Source organism: Ailuropoda melanoleuca, chromosome 2 (assembly GCF_002007445.2).
Source record: "Ailuropoda melanoleuca isolate Jingjing chromosome 2, ASM200744v2, whole genome shotgun sequence".
Classification (NCBI taxonomy): Eukaryota; Metazoa; Chordata; class Mammalia; order Carnivora; family Ursidae; genus Ailuropoda; species Ailuropoda melanoleuca.
The window spans coordinates 125,083,974-125,103,032 of record NC_048219.1 but is presented as its reverse complement, the minus strand read 5'-3'; the positions used below and the strand labels follow the sequence as shown (position 1 = coordinate 125,103,032).

The 19,059-nt window shown below is 36.4% G+C and overlaps 1 protein-coding gene across 2 annotated transcripts in view; it reads right to left on the bottom strand.

The window, feature by feature from the left end:
- GALNT13 (polypeptide N-acetylgalactosaminyltransferase 13) overlaps positions 1 to 19,059 on the bottom strand; it is a 522,090-nt gene that overhangs the window by 48,244 nt on the left and 454,787 nt on the right. For both annotated transcript variants that reach the window (XM_019799151.2, XM_019799150.2), the window contains exon 10: positions 1,024 to 1,163. In XM_019799151.2, coding sequence (XP_019654710.1) covers positions 1,024 to 1,163 — 140 coding nt within the window. The remainder of the gene's footprint in view (positions 1 to 1,023; positions 1,164 to 19,059) is intronic.

Genomic DNA, 19,059 nt, shown 5'->3' with positions numbered 1-19,059 from the left:
AATTAGTTTTGATTCCCAAAACTGATCCCTATTAAGTGGGAAATTACAAATTTGGGACATGTAATTCATAAAGGAATGGTTCTTATTTTGAGCAACTGAATATATATTCTGAATATGTTTATATAGTCATAATGAAGCCAATTATGTATTTTTACAGATAGTAGATATTTTGGAAAACATATTAAGGAGGGCACATAATGTAATGATTTCTGGATGTTATGTAAGACTGATGAATCATTGACCTTTACCTCTGAAGCCAATATTACATTATTTGCTAATCAACTGAATTTAAATTAAAAAATAAAAAAAAATAGATATTTTGGAAAACAATGGTAGAGGATCAATAGTTTTCAAAGGGCCTACAAAGTCAACACGATTTTAACAACAACACTAAGATGTTACTTGCGGTTTTCACTTTCACTTCTCATGAAGTACAAGGAGTCTTTCAGAGGCTACATGTTGTGTGATATTACAGTAGACTGAATACCAAAACAGACTCCAATTAACTTCTATTAGGCCAGACAGTAATGCAATCGACAAAAATATAATTGATGCTAATCTTACTATTTGATTTTGCTTTGGAAAATATATTTATTTTTAAAAATTCATTACTTATATTAACATGTAATGGATAACATTTTTAATGAATTAATAAATGGGTTTTACAGTTCTCAGGTTTAGTTTCAATACATTAAATATTAATAATTTTAACCCACTTAAACCAAAGCTCTTGGGGTTCACAGTAAATTTTAAGAGTGTAAGGCCCATATAACTAAAAAGTTTCTGAACTGTTGGTAAAGAAATAAAATACTATTTAGTCTTAAACTATCCCCTTACTTTTGCAAATCCCAATGATAAAGACCTTTCTGGTCCTTGAGACCATAAGTGACTTGAGAAGTTATTTCACATAGATTTAAAAACCCTGAAAGCATTTTATTCATAACATAAAAAATATTGAGCTCCTTAGAAATTGCTCCATTTGCAAAATATATTTATAACTTAACCAAAATAAATAATTCATACCTCACCAAGTGAGTAATAACGTCTTGGGATCTGGGAGTCCGGATAGATGTTTTCAAGGTACCAAGAAAAGGGCTTACACTTCAGATTTTCTCTTAGTGTTTTTCTGACTGACACATCTCCATAATCCACTTTGACAACACCTGGAATTTTTCAGAGAAACACACAAATCAGTTTGTGCTATTTTCGATTTAGTACGGTCTCACTCTGTTTACTTTGCTAGCAGTTTTTTCCCCTCTATAATTATAATGCCATCAAATTCAATTGCATATGCAGCTGCCACTACACTGATTTTCTTACTAGCAACCAATTAGTACATGCAATAGATATAAAAAAACAGCTTTTCCTTTGGTTATGACTTTTCAAAGGCAAATATTTATCACCAAGTACTTATACTTCTGAGATGGAATAATTAATCAAATAAGTGTAAGTTGGTATTAATTTAGCATCTCATAATCAAAGCTTAACTGTGCTGTGTGATAATGTGGCTGTTTCTCTTTAATAAAAATTCTAATCCTCATATTTTCCTAGTGTCTTTTATTCACCACGATAGATTTCATGATAAATTTATAGAAATATAGTTCTCACAATGAATACTTATGTGTTCTAACTTCTCTCTTCTTTTTTTTTTTTAAAGATTTATTTATTTATTCGACAGAGATAGAGACAGCCAGCGAGAGAGGGAACACAAGCAGGGGGGAGTGGGAGAGGAAGAAGCAGGCTCACAGCAGAGGAGCCTGATGTGGGGCTCGATCCCATAACGCAGGGATCACGCCCTGAGCCGAAGGCAGACGCCCAACCGCTGTGCCACCCAGGCGCCCCTTCTCTCTTCTTCTTGANCCATAACGCAGGGATCACGCCCTGAGCCGAAGGCAGACGCCCAACCGCTGTGCCACCCAGGCGCCCCTTCTCTCTTCTTCTTGAACTTATATTCTATCTAGGTTTACCACAGACCTGATTTTTATTTATTTATTTTTCCTGTATTGTTTTATGAGTTAATGCGAGCCACCTCAAGTTATTGGATAAGTGAGTTAATAAATAAGCTAAGATGAAATGCTTTTACACACATGTGTACTTTACTTAATTTCAATTTATATAATAGCAGAATATATGAAATTAAAAGGAATATTTCTATTGATGATCATAAAATGATGCTTTCTAGTTGAGAATTAAAAACAATAGTGCTACTAATTTTTATATAAAAATACCATGGTGACATGATTTGCTCATGACTATCAATATTAACAATGACTGAAATGACTAAATAATTGTGAGAAGATTGCATTTCTTAGATTATTTTTGACAAGGTCTGTGTTTAACATGTTTCTTTAAGACAAGTAAGCAACCAGATTTGGGCACAGGGGAAAAAAAAGCCTGGTATTTAGTATAATCTATCCAGCCAAACAGCAAAACCTAACAATCATTCTATAAAACAACAAACAATTGTTTAGACAACACAGACATCTGTAACTAGTGCCATTATTTGAGTCACTGTATTCAAAAGTGGCAACACTCTTTAAGTTCATCACCTGTTAGTTTTCCCCTTTCCCCACTGTTCCTTAAAAATTCTTCTTAATTTTTGTTTTTTCCAAAATTACATGCCTTAGTGTTGTTAGAAAGCATCCTGATGATGCTTAAGCAGACAAACCATTTCCTTTTAAAAGACAATATTGATTTTTCTAGCTGGTGTTTAGACAAAAAAGAACAAGGTCTTTGGGCTTTTTAAACACATAAATATTTGCTTTCAAAATAATCCTATTCAGAACTTGCAATCTGGAGTGCAACCTTCAGAAGAAGAGGTTGCAAAACATTTACAAAATAGATCACTACAAGAAGTTCTCTTTGTGTTAAGTGTTATATCAATAGCAATGATCTAATAAATAGTCTTGAAAATCATCTAAAGAGATTCCATTGAACCCAGAGGGAAAAAAGGGGGGGGGCACTCTACCTTCAGAGGACTTAATTTGACAATCTGTTTTACTGTTCTATTTCATTTTTGAGCTGGGCAAACTTAATTGAGATAGCTTATTTATATATCAGCATCTTTCCTTTTTCATCATTATAATAGTCCTGACTCTGGAATTTTTTCCTAGGAGGTTTTTATGAGCAGTTTTCTGGTGGGAAAGGAGTCTGAAGATTCATTTGCAGATATTTTACATTATATAAGAGAAAATATTAATTGCCTACATGAGATTTGGCAAAGATTTGGTTGGTGTAAAATGACAGATGCTACTGAGAAAAGCTAAAACCTTCTTATCCTACCACCTCTAAGCCACCCCTTGGCATTGCCACTATAACATGAGTTTTTCCTTGGTCCTAGATAATTACTTAGTTACTGTTTTAAAAAAGCACAAAAATACTGTGGGCTTATCTTAATATTTTGATAAGGATGTGTTTTTTTTCCCTCTGTAGCTATATTTTCCTACATAGAAGTAAAATACTGTGAGGGTTAGTAACAAAAATATATAAAGAATTTATAAAAATCAACACTGAAAAATTAAGACAGAAGACATGAACAGACATTTCCCCAAAGAAGATATACAGATGGACAACAGACACATGAAAAGGTGCTCATCGTCCCTCATCATCAGGGAAATGCAAATCAAAACTACGATGAGATATCACATCACACCTGTCAGAATGGCAAAAATCAAAAACATAAGAAACAAGTGTTGGTGAGGATGTGGAGAAAAAGGAACCCTCTTGCACGACTGGTAGGAATGCAAACTAGTGCAGCCACTGTGGAAAACAGTATAGTTTCCTTAAAAAATTAAAAATAGAACTACCGTATCATCTAGTAATCACACTAATGTGTATTCACCTGAAGAATATGAAAATACTAATTCAAAGGGTACATGCATCCTTATATTCACTGCAGCATTATTTATAATAACTAAATTATGGAAACAGCCGAACTGTCTGTGGATAGATGAATAGATAAAGATATGGGTGTGTGTGTGTGTGTGTGTGTGTGCGCGCGCATCAATGAAATATTATTCAACCACAAAAAAGAATGTAATCTTGCAATGACTTGGATGGAGCTGGAGAGTATAATGCTAAGCAAAATAAATTAGTCAGGGAAAGACAAATACCATATGATTTCACTCATATGTGGAATTTAAGAAACAAATGAGCAAAGAAAAAACAGAGAGAGGCAAACCAAGAAACAGACTCTTAACTACAGAGAACATACTGATGGTTGCCAGAAGTGAGGTTAATGGGGGATGGGTGGAATAGGTGATGGGGATTAAGAAGGGCACTTGTGATGAGCAATGAGTGATGTATGAAGTGCTGAATCACTATATCGTACACCTGAAACTAATCTAACACTGTATGTTAACTATACTGGAATTAAAATAAAACCAAAAAAATTAAAAATATAAACAACTATTAGTTGAGCCTGAAAAGAACAAGTGAGATATTATGTGAAAGACAGCAGTAGTCACCCAACATTCATATATTATTCCACATTTCTCAGCTCCTGCAGTTAGGCAAGGGCATTGACTGCTTCTGGCCAATAAACTATAGGGGAAAGGGACAAATGTCACTTGTCTTTTTTTTTTTTTAAGATCTCATTTTTAAGTAATCTCGACACCCAACATGGGGCTTGAACCTACAACACTAAGATCAGAGTTGCATGCTCTACTGACTGAACCAGCCAGGTGCCCCCAAAGTTCTTTATATCCCTTTATATTTTTTCAAATTTTTATTTAAATTCTAGTTAACGCATAGTGTACTATTGGTTTGAGGAGTAGAATTCAGTGATGGATCACTTAACATAACCGTCAGTTTGTTCTCTATAGTTAAGAGTCTGTTTCTTGGTTTGTCCCTTTTTCTTTTCCTTTGCTCATTTGTTTTGTTCTTAAATGCCACATAAGAGTGAAATAATATGGTCCTTGTCTTTCACTGATTTATTTTGCTTAGCATTATACTTTCTAGCTCTATTCAAATCATTGCAAATGGCAAGATTTCATTCTTTTTTATGGCTGAGTGATATTCCATTGTGTATGCATACCGCTTTTTTTAAAAAATATTTTATTTATTTATTTGACAGAGACAGCCAGCAAGAGAGGGAACACAAGCAGGGGGAGTGGAAGAGGAAGAAGCAGTCTCCTAGCCGAGGAACCTGATGTGGGACTAGATCCCAGAACGCCAGGATCATGCCCTGAGCCGAAGGCAGACGCTTTAAGGACTGCGCCACCCAGGTGCCCCGCATACCACTTCTTTATCCATTTATCAGTCAATGGACATTTGGCCCCTTTCCATAATTTGGCTATTGTTGATAATGCTGCTATAAACATCAGGGTGCCTGTGTCCCTTCAAATTAGTATTTTTGTATCCTTTGGGTAAAGACCTAGTAGTCATGTCTTAAAGACAAAAGACCAGGTATGAGACCGTCTGGCTCTTTTTTCCTTTACTACAGGGACTGAGGAGGTCTTGTACCACAACAAGTATGGCTTCAAGATGGTAAGGCCTTTGTTAGCCTGGGTCACTGAAAGACCAAGAAGTAGAGCCTGAATTATTCAGTTCCATGGCTTGAAATATACTCTCACTTGTTTCCCAAACTCTTACCTGCAACCCAAACCTCTCCAAAGTAGCTCATCTAATTGTTTACCCAACAATTTTACTGGGATCTTAAATTGGCATCTCAAATTTGACATGTCCAAAACAGTCCTCTTGATTTTCCAACTTCATCCATCTCCAAGGTTCTCCATTTCAGCAGCTACCACAAATATCCACCCATTTTCTCAGGGCAACAATGTAAGAGTAATTATCTTTAACTCACACTTGCATATTCAGCTCATTATCAATTCCTATTTGTTCTACTTTCACAATATATCCTCAGTCCCTCAAACATCCCCTTTGTCATCCTGGTTACATAATCTCTCATCTCTTGACTAAACTAGCATTGTAACAGCTTTCTAACTAGTCCCCCTGACATCTTACATTTCTCCTTCTATCCTTTATTGACTACTGCCTGTTCCCTGGACAATATATCTGAAATACAAAGAAAGTCATGGCACTACCCTGCTCCAAAGCGTCTAATGAATTTTTCACTGTGCTAGGAATAATTGACAATATCCTAACCATTGCCTAAGATCCTTCATGAAATACTTCTTGATTATCTCTATGACCTAATCATCTGTATTCAACTTCATTGTGGCCACACTGGTTTTTGTTTGCTTTTTAAAAAATGATTTATTTATTTATTTTAAAGAGAGAGAGCATGCCTGCATGCATGGGGGGAGGGGCAGAGGGAGAGAATCTTCAAGCAGACTCCCCACTGAGCACAGAGCCCAAAGTGGGGCTCAACCTCATGACCCATGAGATCATGACCTGAGCCAAAACCAAGAGTCAGATGCTTAACTAACTGAGCACCCAGGTGCCCCTTTTTCTTTGGTTTTCTTCAAACACGCCAAGTTCATTCCTAATTCATGGCTTTGTACTTGTCTTTTTCCTGTCCAGAATGGTATTAATCAGGAACTTCCATGAGTTGTCCTTTACTACATTCAAGTGTCTGCTAAGACTTCACTTCCTCAGATTCACCCTGACCTTCTTATCTAAATTGATCCCTTGATCCTATCATTCTGGGTCATTGCTCTATCTCTCTATTTTGTTTAATCATTCTCCAGCATACTTACAATTACTTGATATTATATTATAGATTAATTCTCTTATTTCCTCCCCAACAAAACTTTGGATAAATTACTTGTGAATACTATATAATACTATATCATATCTGAAAAAGGCATAGTACAGTGCCTGATATATAATAATTGCTGAGTACATGTTGTAAATTGTAATGGATATCTCTTCTTTCTGCATGCACAACATCCCTTCTGCCTTGTGATAAGAGCATTCAAGTTCTCTTTGAGCAATCATCCCTCTCCAGTGATACGTGCTATGACAAAAATAGACTCGGGTAAGGGAGGAATGTTGAAATAGAAGGAATCTTAATGTGTTATTTTTTTTCAAAGGCAACTTATAAAAGTTGCAGGTTTTTAAGGAGTCTTTCAGTAGGACTTGCACAAACCCTGAGAAAGATCTGACGATTAGATAAAGCTTCATAAGTTAAAAAAGTATTTTAGGGGCGCCTGGGTGGCACAGCGGTTAAGTGTCTGCCTTCGGCTCAGGGCGTGATCCCCGGCATTGTGGGATCGAGCCCCACATCAGGCTCTTCCGCTATGAGCCTGCTTCTTCCTCTCCCACTCCCTGCTTGTGTTCCCTCTCTTGCTGGCTGTCTCTATCTCTGTCGAATAAATAAATAAAATCTTTAAAAAAAAAGTATTTTAACTCCCAGTTTGCAGGTGTAATTAATAAGTAAATGATAACACATATAGGTTTGTTACACTTTATTTAATAACCTGTCCTTTATTCATCATTTAAAAATCTATTTCAAGGTAGTATTAAATTTATATATGTAGAGTAATCAGGTTTTAAATTTTTAAATAGATAATAGATTGACGATCATAATAATCTAAGTTCTTCCTTAGTAGATGGCTAAAAGGCCTATAGTTCTGGTTCCCATAATCTACGTACCTGATGACAGAATAGCCTGATTATAGGCCAAAGCTTAGAGTTTTCTGTATAAAAATCCAGAAATGCAGCATAGCTTAATGCAAAAAAAAGGGGGAAATGATTTCTTTTAATCAGGAATACGTAAGTAGATCAATAGTCTATCTAATTGTCAAAAATACATATATTGAAAGAATTAGGTCTGTATTAGAACACAGAAAAATGTGACTAAAATATAATTTTTATTATATTGACATAATAAAACATATATGAAAGCAAAAAAACCTGAGTAAAATAAAAACAACACATTCACTTTGCTACTAAAAAAAAGGAAAAAAACTTCTAAAAAGTCTCCTATTTTGGGGCATCTGGGTGGCTCAGTCAGTTAAGCATCTGACTCCTGATTTTGGCTCAAGTCATGATCTCATGTGTCCTTGGATTGAGCCCCACCTCAGGGCTCTGCACTCATGAGAGAGTTTGCTTGAAGATTCTCTCCCTCTGCCCCTCCCCCCCACTCAGGTGCATGCATGCTATCTAAAATAAATAAATCCTTAAAAAAAATCTCCTGTTTTTTCCTTAAGCACAATTAAAACTACACAGCTAATCACTGTTTTGTATATACAAGGATATCATATTAATAATATACTTGTATATTATAGACCATTTATATAGTTTCAGCTCAGAATTTTTAAATATATTTTCAAAATTCCCTATTAAGAGAAAATCACCTTCTTTATTTTGTTATTTACTTTCAAATTTATCATCAGGAGTTTTATGGATAAGGATCTGCATTTTCTTTCTCCTCAAGAGAATAATAAAAAATCATTTTTAAGCCACCTAGAGATTATTGTATTCTAGAATATCTAAATACTATTTTGTGTCAGAGGTTTAGCAGATTACTTCAGATATTTTTCAAATCTTAAACCACTTAAATCACCATTTTAATTTTTTCCATTCTTGATATGCAGACAAATTACCCAAGCTCATAACCACTCATTAGGAAGTTACTGGATAGAATTACATTAACAGGCTGATGGCACATGCCAGCTAATAATATATAGTGATTATCTGTTGAATTTATCATTTCCTATTATTACCGCAATTTTATTTTAATGGAATAAAAATGAGATAATGAATGGTACAAAGATCATAGCTTCTACTGAGAAGTATATTACATAGAAGCTGCAAATATATGACAAGTCTGTCTGATCCCATAGTCAAAAGTTTGGGCAGATCTTGAGGCTAAAGTTTCTAGGTAATTGCCTCAAACTTCAGTTCAGTTTGGCAATAAAAGTCTCATATTCAACTGCTTTATCCCTGATCGATGAGAATATCAGAAATAAGAAAAGTGAATCTTTGCAATGGCCTTTAAAAATAAAGGTCAATTTAGTATCAGCAAAGCAAATGGAGTATGAAATCTATAACTGTTAGGAAAAAAATTCCAAGTAAGGATGTTAAGAGCGCGTTTACCATCTTTTGGAAGCCAGAACAGCCAGAGTATGTAGTCTTCTGTTCTATAATTCATGTATTCTATGGAAAATCCAAAGGAGATATTGAGCCAATAAAAATACTTATGCTGTACTTGTATGCATTTTTTAATCTCCCAGAAGGAAAAATTTGCATACAATTTATATATTAATCTTTTAAAAACTTCTTACAATTAGTTCAAAAATATGTATTCATTGCAGATAACTCTAAAATAAAAACTATGAAAAGTAAAGTAAAAATCCCTTGTAATATGACTATGTTTACCTTATGGTAATGATTTTTCTAGACTTTTATTTATGGATAACTATAAGATAACTTTTCTTGCAAAAAATGATTCACACTGTAATATGTACTTGTAACTTACTATTTCCCTAAAACAGTATGTCATGAACACTTTTCAGGTCCTCTAAACTCTTCTGTAACTTTGTTTTTAATGCCTCTGTGGTGTTCTATTTTACAAATTGGTAATAACTTTTTTAATTAATGTCCTATAGTTGGACATTGAAGTTGTTTCTAATTTTGGACTTTAAAATCAATGAACATCTTTGTACATTTTTTATTATGCTCTTGTTTCATTAAGATAACTTTTAGAAGCAATATATTTTCATAAATTATATGCTGATTTCGAGACTTTAAAAAATATATATCTATTACTAACCTGCTTTCCAGAAAGTTGTTCAAATTCACACACCGTCTTATGGTGTAAGAAGCTAATTTCCCTTCCAGAACACTGACTATTTTAATTTATCCTTTAGTTTACCACTTTTTATTATGTGGAGATAAATGGTACCACATTACTATTAAAAACTGATTACTAGTGACTTCCAGGGAAGACCGCAGAGTATGAGGATGCTAAGCTCCTCTTATCACAAGGATACGACACGACTAGGTAACAGCCTCATTCCTGTAAATTGGCAGAGCAGACTATCCACAGCTAAATGTAGAGAAGAGGCCACAACAAAGAGAGTAGGAAGGGCAGAGAAGCAGTCGGGAGCTAAATGGACTCCCAGGACTGCACACAGGCGAGAAGGAAGATATGGGCATGGAGAGGGGAAAGAAAGAGATCCTCACCCCGGGAACGGGCAACTCACAAAGAGAAGTTGAATCCCCATAATATTTGGCTTTGAGAACCAGAGGGCCCTAATTTCACAAGTTCTTATAATCAGCAGGGTTTAACACCTGTGACTTTAAAAATCAGCAGGCTGAGATACAGCATAGAAGCAACAAGTTGAAAAATGCCTGGTGTAAACAGGAGGGAGATTTGTTTACTAATCTCAGAGTCTGTGCTGGAGGGATCCTTGGGAGACTTCTCCAAGAACAAAAGAGCTGGCAGGTGCCATGTCCCTGCTCTGAACCCTAGCCTTGATACACAGACACCTGCAGGCACCAGAGCACCCAGTCCCAGCATTCTCCTGAAGACGTGTCCCCTCTAGCCAGCCCTCAGCTCCAGGTCCCCTCCCAGGGCCAACCTGTGCAAACCCCATGCCCTGTCCCCACGTTCTCCTGTAAACCTGTTTCCTCCAATATCCTTTCGGTTGGAGCCCATCCAAAGTGGTGTCACAAGCCTGCAGTGTGCAAGCAGCACTGAGAGGGGCCAGCACTGCTTCAAAGAAACTCTGCCCTGGAGAGATGGGAAGACAACGACGTGCACCAGTCCAACATCATTGGGATTCATTCTACTGATCTGACACATACAAGCCGGGGAGTTTCAGTGTGCAACTGACAAGCCAACCAATATATTTCCACAAAGAGCTTTGCAAATTGTGTGCTATCCATCACTAGTTCCACAGAATGCTAGCTATAACTGTTTCTTCGGTTCTTGACACACATTATATTATTATACCATCTCTGAAACAGTGATATATTTTATAATCAATGTCATCTTACATTTGCTCCTAGAGAGACAACTGTATTGTAGTTGTCACTGCTTGAGCATGTGCAAACTTTTTTTTTCTCTTTGTGGAATAACTAGCCAATTGCAATGTCAGTACTTAATTATTCATTAATTAATGAGCATTTAAATCAATGGGCATTTAAATACATCCTGATTATTCTCTGAAAAACTTTCCTTTGACACTTCTGGTAAAATCAAGAAAGTACCAAAATGAAAATTTGCTGAATGGTTGTGAGAATTTGAAAGGAAATCCTGGGGATGAAACCTGTTTTCAGAGAGCCTATGTCACTGATCACCTTCATGGCATGGAGAATAAAGTGGGTGGAACACATGTATACACCAGCCAGTGTGCACTGAAAACTGATTCAAAAGAGTCGCCTCCAAATGTGAAGAAGTTGCTTGATCAATTCAGTTTTGNCTTCTGGTAAAATCAAGAAAGTACCAAAATGAAAATTTGCTGAATGGTTGTGAGAATTTGAAAGGAAATCCTGGGGATGAAACTGTTTTCAGAGAGCCTATGTCACTGATCACCTTCATGGCATGGAGAATAAAGTGGGTGGAACACATGTATACACCAGCCAGTGTGCACTGAAAACTGATTCAAAAGAGTCACCTCCAAATGTGAAGAAGTTGCTTGATCAATTCAGTTTTGTTATTTTTNGAGTGGGAGAGGAAGAGGCAGGCTCATAGCAGAGGAGCCTGACGTGGGGCTCGATCCCATAACGCCGGGATCACGCCCTGAGCCGAAGGCAGACGCTTAACCACTGTGCCACCCAGGCGCCCCCAGTTTTGTTATTTTANTGATTATTCTCTGAAAAACTTTCCTTTGACACTTCTGGTAAAATCAAGAAAGTACCAAAATGAAAATTTGCTGAATGGTTGTGAGAATTTGAAAGGAAATCCTGGGGATGAAACTGTTTTCAGAGAGCCTATGTCACTTCACCTTCATGGCATGGAGAATAAAGTGGGTGGAACACATGTATACACCAGCCAGTGTGCACTGAAAACTGATTCAAAAGAGTCACCTCCAAATGTGAAGAAGTTGCTTGATCAATTCAGTTTTGTTATTTTTAAAAAAAATTCTATGTATGCATTAAGAATGAGATATGATCAAAAAGCTGTCTGAATTAGTTTGTCTGAAAGACTTCCTTTAATAGGGACATAATGATTCATTTTTTTAAAATTTTTAAATTTTAAAAAAGATTTTATTTATTTGAGAGAGAGACAGCAGAGCAAGAGAGAACACAAATGAGGAGAAGGGGCAGAGGGAGAGGGAGAAGCAGACTCCCCACTGAGCAGGGAGCCTGATGCGGGGCTCGATCCCACAACTCTGGGATCATGACCTGAGCCAAAGGCAGACACTTAACTGACTGAGCCACCCAGGTGCCCCCCATTTTTTAAATTAATTTATAAATAATAAATATACTGTTCAATTTTTTTCATTAGTTTCCATCTTAAGATTTTAATTAAACCAAGAAAATGGTATGAAATACAAACACGTATTTTTTGATGTGTTTATGTTCAGTCCCTAGAATATTATCTGGTACCAATGGACATTCTTTATATATATATATATATATAAAGTTTATGCGACATTTGTTTCCAAAGTGCTACTTGGTCTCATTAACAATTATTACTATTTATTAAAGTGCATCTTCTTAGTCTATATTTACTCAGCATTCTTGTCTGCAAAACCAGTAAGGAAGTCTAATTATGTTTTTGAATTATAAGTTATGAAGGAAAAAAACTAACCCAACCCAGAAAAGCTAATGTGAATTGGTTATCCCATCTTATTAACTCAAACAATGTCTGAGATTAGATTATGAAATATTTTAACTCAAAAGAAATACTAAGTACACATAGTCAATTCTTGGTTATCTAGTCTAACAATGTAAACATAGGGTACCTAACTTTCCTCAAAAGGAATTACTTCCATAGCATTTAAATATCCCTATGCAGCATAGAGAAAGAATTCTGATTATATGCAGATATGATTAAAGGAGGTTAAGAACACACCAGTGTACTTACAGACTGGTTCCCACTGCCTGGGTGTGAATTCTGCTCTGCCACATATTAGCTGGGTAATATTGGACAATATATGTACCTCATGGGGCCTTGGTTCTTTCCTCTATTAAATGGGCATGATACTAGCCCCTTCCTTGGAGTGTCGTTGTGCTTATTCGCTGAGTTAACACGTGAAACACTTAAATAGCGCAGGATACATAGTAAGCACTCACCAAATGCTACCTATTATGGTGGTGGTTTTATGGTGGTGGTTTTATTGTGGATACGGCCCTCGAGGGGCACATCACCCCTAATAGCAGAGCAGGATGGCAATTTTTGAGCCTGCACACTTCTGTTGTAGATTAGATGAATAAGGTGGGAAATCAGCAACATCACTTTGGTCCAGACGCCCTTTCAGTGGGAAGCATGCCATACATGACTTTCAAGACTCCTCAGAAGTGCACTACTATAGGTATCGTTCAAGGTCTCCACCCAAGCATTGTTCTCAACACAAATTACTAATAAAATGAAGCTGAGGTGCCACACATCTCTCACTTGCCACTTCCCCTCTTCACGTGTGTGCACTGCGGTGCTTTCCACACAGATGCCACACAGGAAAAACATAAATCCCATAATCAGGGCCTTTCAGTGTAGAAGATACACGAGTAAGTACAGTATGAATTCAGAGTAAAAAAAAAAAATAAAACTGTTCTAAGAGAACACATTGATTTCCGTTTTGAGAGAAAACTTGCAAAAATATACTCAATCTCGATTATCAACAGATTTCCCTCTTCTGTCCTGAACATACCATAAATGAGCAAGCTGGAAAAGGCTGAAGGAGAGCCATTAGTCACCCCCGGGACACTGTGCCATTAGTGTGGGACAACCAATGACAAAACTTTCAATAAGCATGAGCTTGACTTATGATGTTGGGAATGGTAGAGTAACACATTGCTCCCGGGGTTCCCCTGCACTATCAGTCTTCTTCCAGCACTAGTCATGTCAAAGACTGGGTACTGAACACAACACAAAGTTTATTTATTGCATACATAAAACGCAGTTCACAAACCAGACTTAACACCGGTTGGTATGAGAACTTCCCAGCACTTACTAAAGAAGGGCAACATTCAGTAAGGATGAAAACAGGCCACGTGTGTCAGCTATGCTATTGTGATGCTAAAATATTCTACATAATGGTCTCCTACTCTATGACACAGAGAACTCTAACACGCCTGTCTTCTTTTTTTAGAGCTTTGTATTTTTCTTAGGATGACACTGGTCTAAGTCTGTGCTACCATCTAATTCAGCAAGCCTCCTGGGTCCCTACAGGGGATTGGGCAGCCGAAGGGAAAGGCAGAAGGCCGACATAAAGAAATATCATGTTTGCAAGGTAGTTTTTTTGTTTTCTGGTGAGGGTTTGGTTTGTCTAGAAGAAAGCAAAGCATTTGGAATCATATCATAGTAATGGTATTCAAATACAAAGTCTAAAGAATATCAGGAGTGTTCTTTAAAATATAAACCCTCTTGCAGATGTTGATTTAGGCTTCTCACATTATTTCACCTACTTCACCGGTCCCCTGACTTTACTTGCTGCAAACAGGTTAAAACCTCAAAATCATTGATCAAGAAACGGAAGAGTAGTTACTGAAAACTCGGGAAAAAATTCAATGCAGTGGAAATTTACTGATTAACAACTGTATAAAAATCACAAAATTGCATCAAAATTGTATCTGTTTGGGTTACAATTGAGCTTTCATGGATGGAAAACCCAAGGCTCAGAAAGTTGATTGGACCTGTGGGAAGCAGCACAGCTGATAAGCGAAAGAGATTACATTAGAGCCTGGGTCTCTTGATTTCTAGGTCAGTGCCCTTAACATCTGTTCCTTCAGTCAACTTGTTTTCATAGTTTCTTTTTCTGTTATACACTGTGCTGGGTGATAGGGGTAAAACACTGAACAAAAACTATATACGATTTCTTCCCTCACAGCTTAATCAGTCATCAAATAACCAACACAAATGAAAATTACCAAATGCAAAATCACAAATGTGTTTGAGAGATGTTCAGAGTATAAAAGCATAGAATAGGCAATTGATCCTCTGGTGGTTAGGGAGGGGTAGGTCAGGGAAGGCTTCCCTGAGAAAGTGGTCATTAAGCTGAAATAGTAATCAAATGTGGGGAAGAGGAGATAGTGAATTGGGTGGGTGTTACAGGAAATGCCACCTGGTTTTGTTTTTTAGGAATGTATTGATAAAAAGGGTATTTTTCTTTGGCTCTTACCAGTGATTACTCACTTCTTTATTTCTGTTTCCTTTTCTGTGGCCCTTGATTATCCCACTTCCTAGTATTCAGGCCCCTGTGTGGGCCTTTTCCCTTGAGTGTGGGCAGAACCTGTGACTTGCTTCTAATGAAGAGCATGTAACAAAGATGAAGGGATGTCACTACTGTATTAATGTAAGATCGTAACTTCCATCTTGGTAGCAGATTTTTTATTGACCCTGTCCCTTGTTGGCGCTCCTAAGTAAGCCGCCATGTTTGTAAGCTGCCTATGGAGAGACTCAAATTGCAAGAAACTGCGGGCTAACAGCCATCAAGGAAGGGAACCTCTCAGTTTAACAATTTGGAAGAAACTAAATTCTGACAACAATCACATTAACTGAGAAACAGGTCCTTCCCTAGTCAGGCCTTGAGATATGACTGCATCCTTGGCTTACTTGTGGATTGTAGCTGTGTGAGAGTCCCTGAAGCGAGACCTTGCCCGGACCTGCAGGAATTGTGACATAATAAATGTGTGTAGTTTCAAGCCACTAAGTTTGCACTAATTTACTACCTATCAATACATAATATATTGCCCTTTTGTGTCATTTCAGATTGTTTTTAAAATATCTCCTTTTTGATACTGATAGCATTAAGTCCTGTATTTAAAAAATCTCCTAGGGGGGCACCTGGGTGCCTCAGACAGCGGGGAGCGTGGGACACTCGGTTTTGGCTCAGGTCACGATCTTGGCTGTAAGATGGAGCCCTGCGTGGGGCTCTGCATCTGGGCGGAGTCGGCTTGAGATTCTCCCTCTCCCTCTCCCCTTACCCCTGCTCTCTCACTCTCTAAAATAAATACATAAAATCTTTTAAAAAAAATTTCCTAGAAAACAAATTCTTCCTTTGGGATGATATTATCAAATTATTTATATCATTATTTCTTCTATGCATTTAAAAAGGCTTTTAGAGTTGAACATTAAAAATCTAATTTAAGAATACATAAAAGATAGTGTGCCACCTTTTTTTCGAAATGTTTTACTATGGTCTAATAAGCATTAGGCAGAAAACTGCAGAGAAAGGGAGCCTTGGGTGACTAATTGCAGTGTTTCACATGTGAATGATCCGCCGGAGGATGAATTCCAGACTCCTCACGTACTAGCCGATGACCTTGGATAAACTCCTTTACTCGTGGAAGGTGCAATAGAAATAGTAATTGCAGTGACTTCATAGACTCATGAGGAAATGAATGAGATAATGCACACAAAGTACCGTGGCACAGAGTGAGAACTCAAAAACCGTACCTACTATAATGTCAAAAAAATTATAAATGCCTTTTGTTCAGTTATATAGGCTTTGCAGTAAAGTACTTCATAATCTAATAACAAATGATCATCTTTTTATTCCATTTTTTGAATTTTTAAATACAAATGAGAAAAATTTCACGTTTAACTACATTCCTGCTGCTAGATTGGAACAATTTTAAAGCAATTTTCAGTGATTTTAGTCATAGATTAAGATATTTGCTACTGCATTTATTAATAATTAAGACAGTGCTTTACTAAATATTTTCATGGGGCTCAATGATCTTATTCCCTTTAATATTTTTATGTAGTGCTTAATCTTACTTATTTTTTGCTTCCTGCCCAGTATTCAGTGTTTACTGAAGTAGGAAGTACTCTGCAAAGTTATAGATTTTATCACAAATTTTTAAGAACATTAAAATTGTATGGCTACCATGTAGTATGATTGGAGATTTCTGCTTGACAATAAACCAATGCTGTTTCAGTATTTTGTGGAACATAAACACTGTTGGACTTAATGTACATTCAGTAATTATTAACATATTAGCATAATTTTACACTTTAAATAGTTTCTAGACAATTAACTTTTATAAGTTATTTTTAAATTTTGGATATACAACATGAGAATCAAAAAGCCTTCTAACAAATTGACTATGTGGGAAAATATTAGGCAATGTTAATAGACCAAATATGAATTACATTAAAATTATCTACACTAAAGCAGTATTTTAATTTTTACTCATAACTTGATAACGGAGGTCTCTGCTCTTATATGTGGTCAATAGTAACATTAACAAAAGGTTAAGAACATTTTAACAAATGTTGTTAATAAAAATTCAATTTAAGGCTATCTTAAAAAAGGAGAGAAAGCTCCATGGCATTTTACATGGTGAGTTCATTTCATTAGAACTTATTATTTTACCTAGGCAATACAACATATGTGTTATTATACATAAATATAAAATTTCCAACTGTGGGCTAAAGACATAAAATTTAGGTGGTTTTAAAAAAATAGTTGCTGATGTGGTTTTTTTTTTCTGCTTTAAAAAGAGCTAGATATCATTTATTAAGCAGACATGTCTTTCCAGTCACCTATTACATGTTATCTGAAATGCTATTTTTATGACTTCATTTTTTATAGTATAAGAAGAAATTTTCCTGAGACAGGTCTTAAACATTTTTTTAAAGTTACAGTTTATCAAATTTTAAGTGTAGACAGTAGTTCCTTTTTTTTTTTTTTTTTACGATTTTATTTATTTATTTGAGAGAGTGCAGAGAGAGAGAGAGAGCGCACAAGTGGGGGGTGGGGAGACTGGCCAGAGGGAGAGGGAGAAACAGACCCACTGAATCATGACCTGAGCTGAAAGCAGACAGACACTTAACCAACTGACTCACCTGGGTGCCCCCAGACAGTAGTTTCTTAATTATGCATGCCAAAGCAGAAACATCATGACAAAATGATGCAGATCAGTGGTTAATCCAAGGGAAATTTTTTTTTTTACTTCATAAGAATTTTTAATACATACTTTTATAATACAAGACATTGTTGCAGCCAACCTGACCTCTGCATTGCTTCACTTAGACAAAATACAATGCAATTTTTATGCACGTGTAAACTATTTTAGATAAGGCACCTACAACAGAGGTGGAATAATGGTTTTAATATAAGTTTCCTAGAGTTCAGGCTTTTCATATGAGAAGGAAGTTTGGGAAGAAGTCATTCTTCCTAACATAAAATAGTAAACATACACTGCCTCATTATATCAAGAGAAGAAGCAAGAAACCGTGCATCTAAGATCATTCATAAGGTAGTCAGCCAGGGGGTTTTAGTAACATTTGTGACAGATGAACAATTCTTAATGTGACCATGGAGAAAGTGTAGCAGAGGAACCTCCCGCTGTGATCCCTGTGAACTTCTTCTGTGGGGTTTTAATTTAAATGCAGTGTATTGGGATGGGATTCCCTTACAGAGGATTGGGATTCCCTGGGACAGTTCCCTGGACAGGAAACTGGAGGTAATGATCAGTGGGTGTGAAATTTAAGGAGTCTACTTAGGTTTAAGATGACGGGGGGTTATATGAACACAGTCACAAGAAGGTAGATCAGGATAATCCAGATAAAAACATACTATGTCCTCAAAGACCCCTGAGCTTTTCCACCAATAGGCTACAGTGCCAAGCATGGTCAAATCACTACTTTCTTTCCAGGAGGTCTTTCCTAACGACCGTATCGAAAATGGCACAGCTACTCTGGCCCAGTCCCCTTTCGTGATCTACTAATCTCCCTAGCTACTATCATAATCAAACATACTATTTAATTATTTATTGTATTTACTGTCTTCCTACTATTAGGTAAGCTCCATGAAGATAAGGATTTTTGTCTATTTTATATACTTCTAGATCCCCAGGACCTAGAGGAATGGCTGGGACATATTAAGTAATCAATAAATGTTTGCTAAGTAAATGAAGAAATTATTCCTTTTAAGTCAGATCAACATTTCTATGTAACTTTTCATTTTTGTTTCCTTTGTAAAGTCTCCCGTAAATAATTCAAGGTTAATGCATAGACTAAAGCCACAGAGT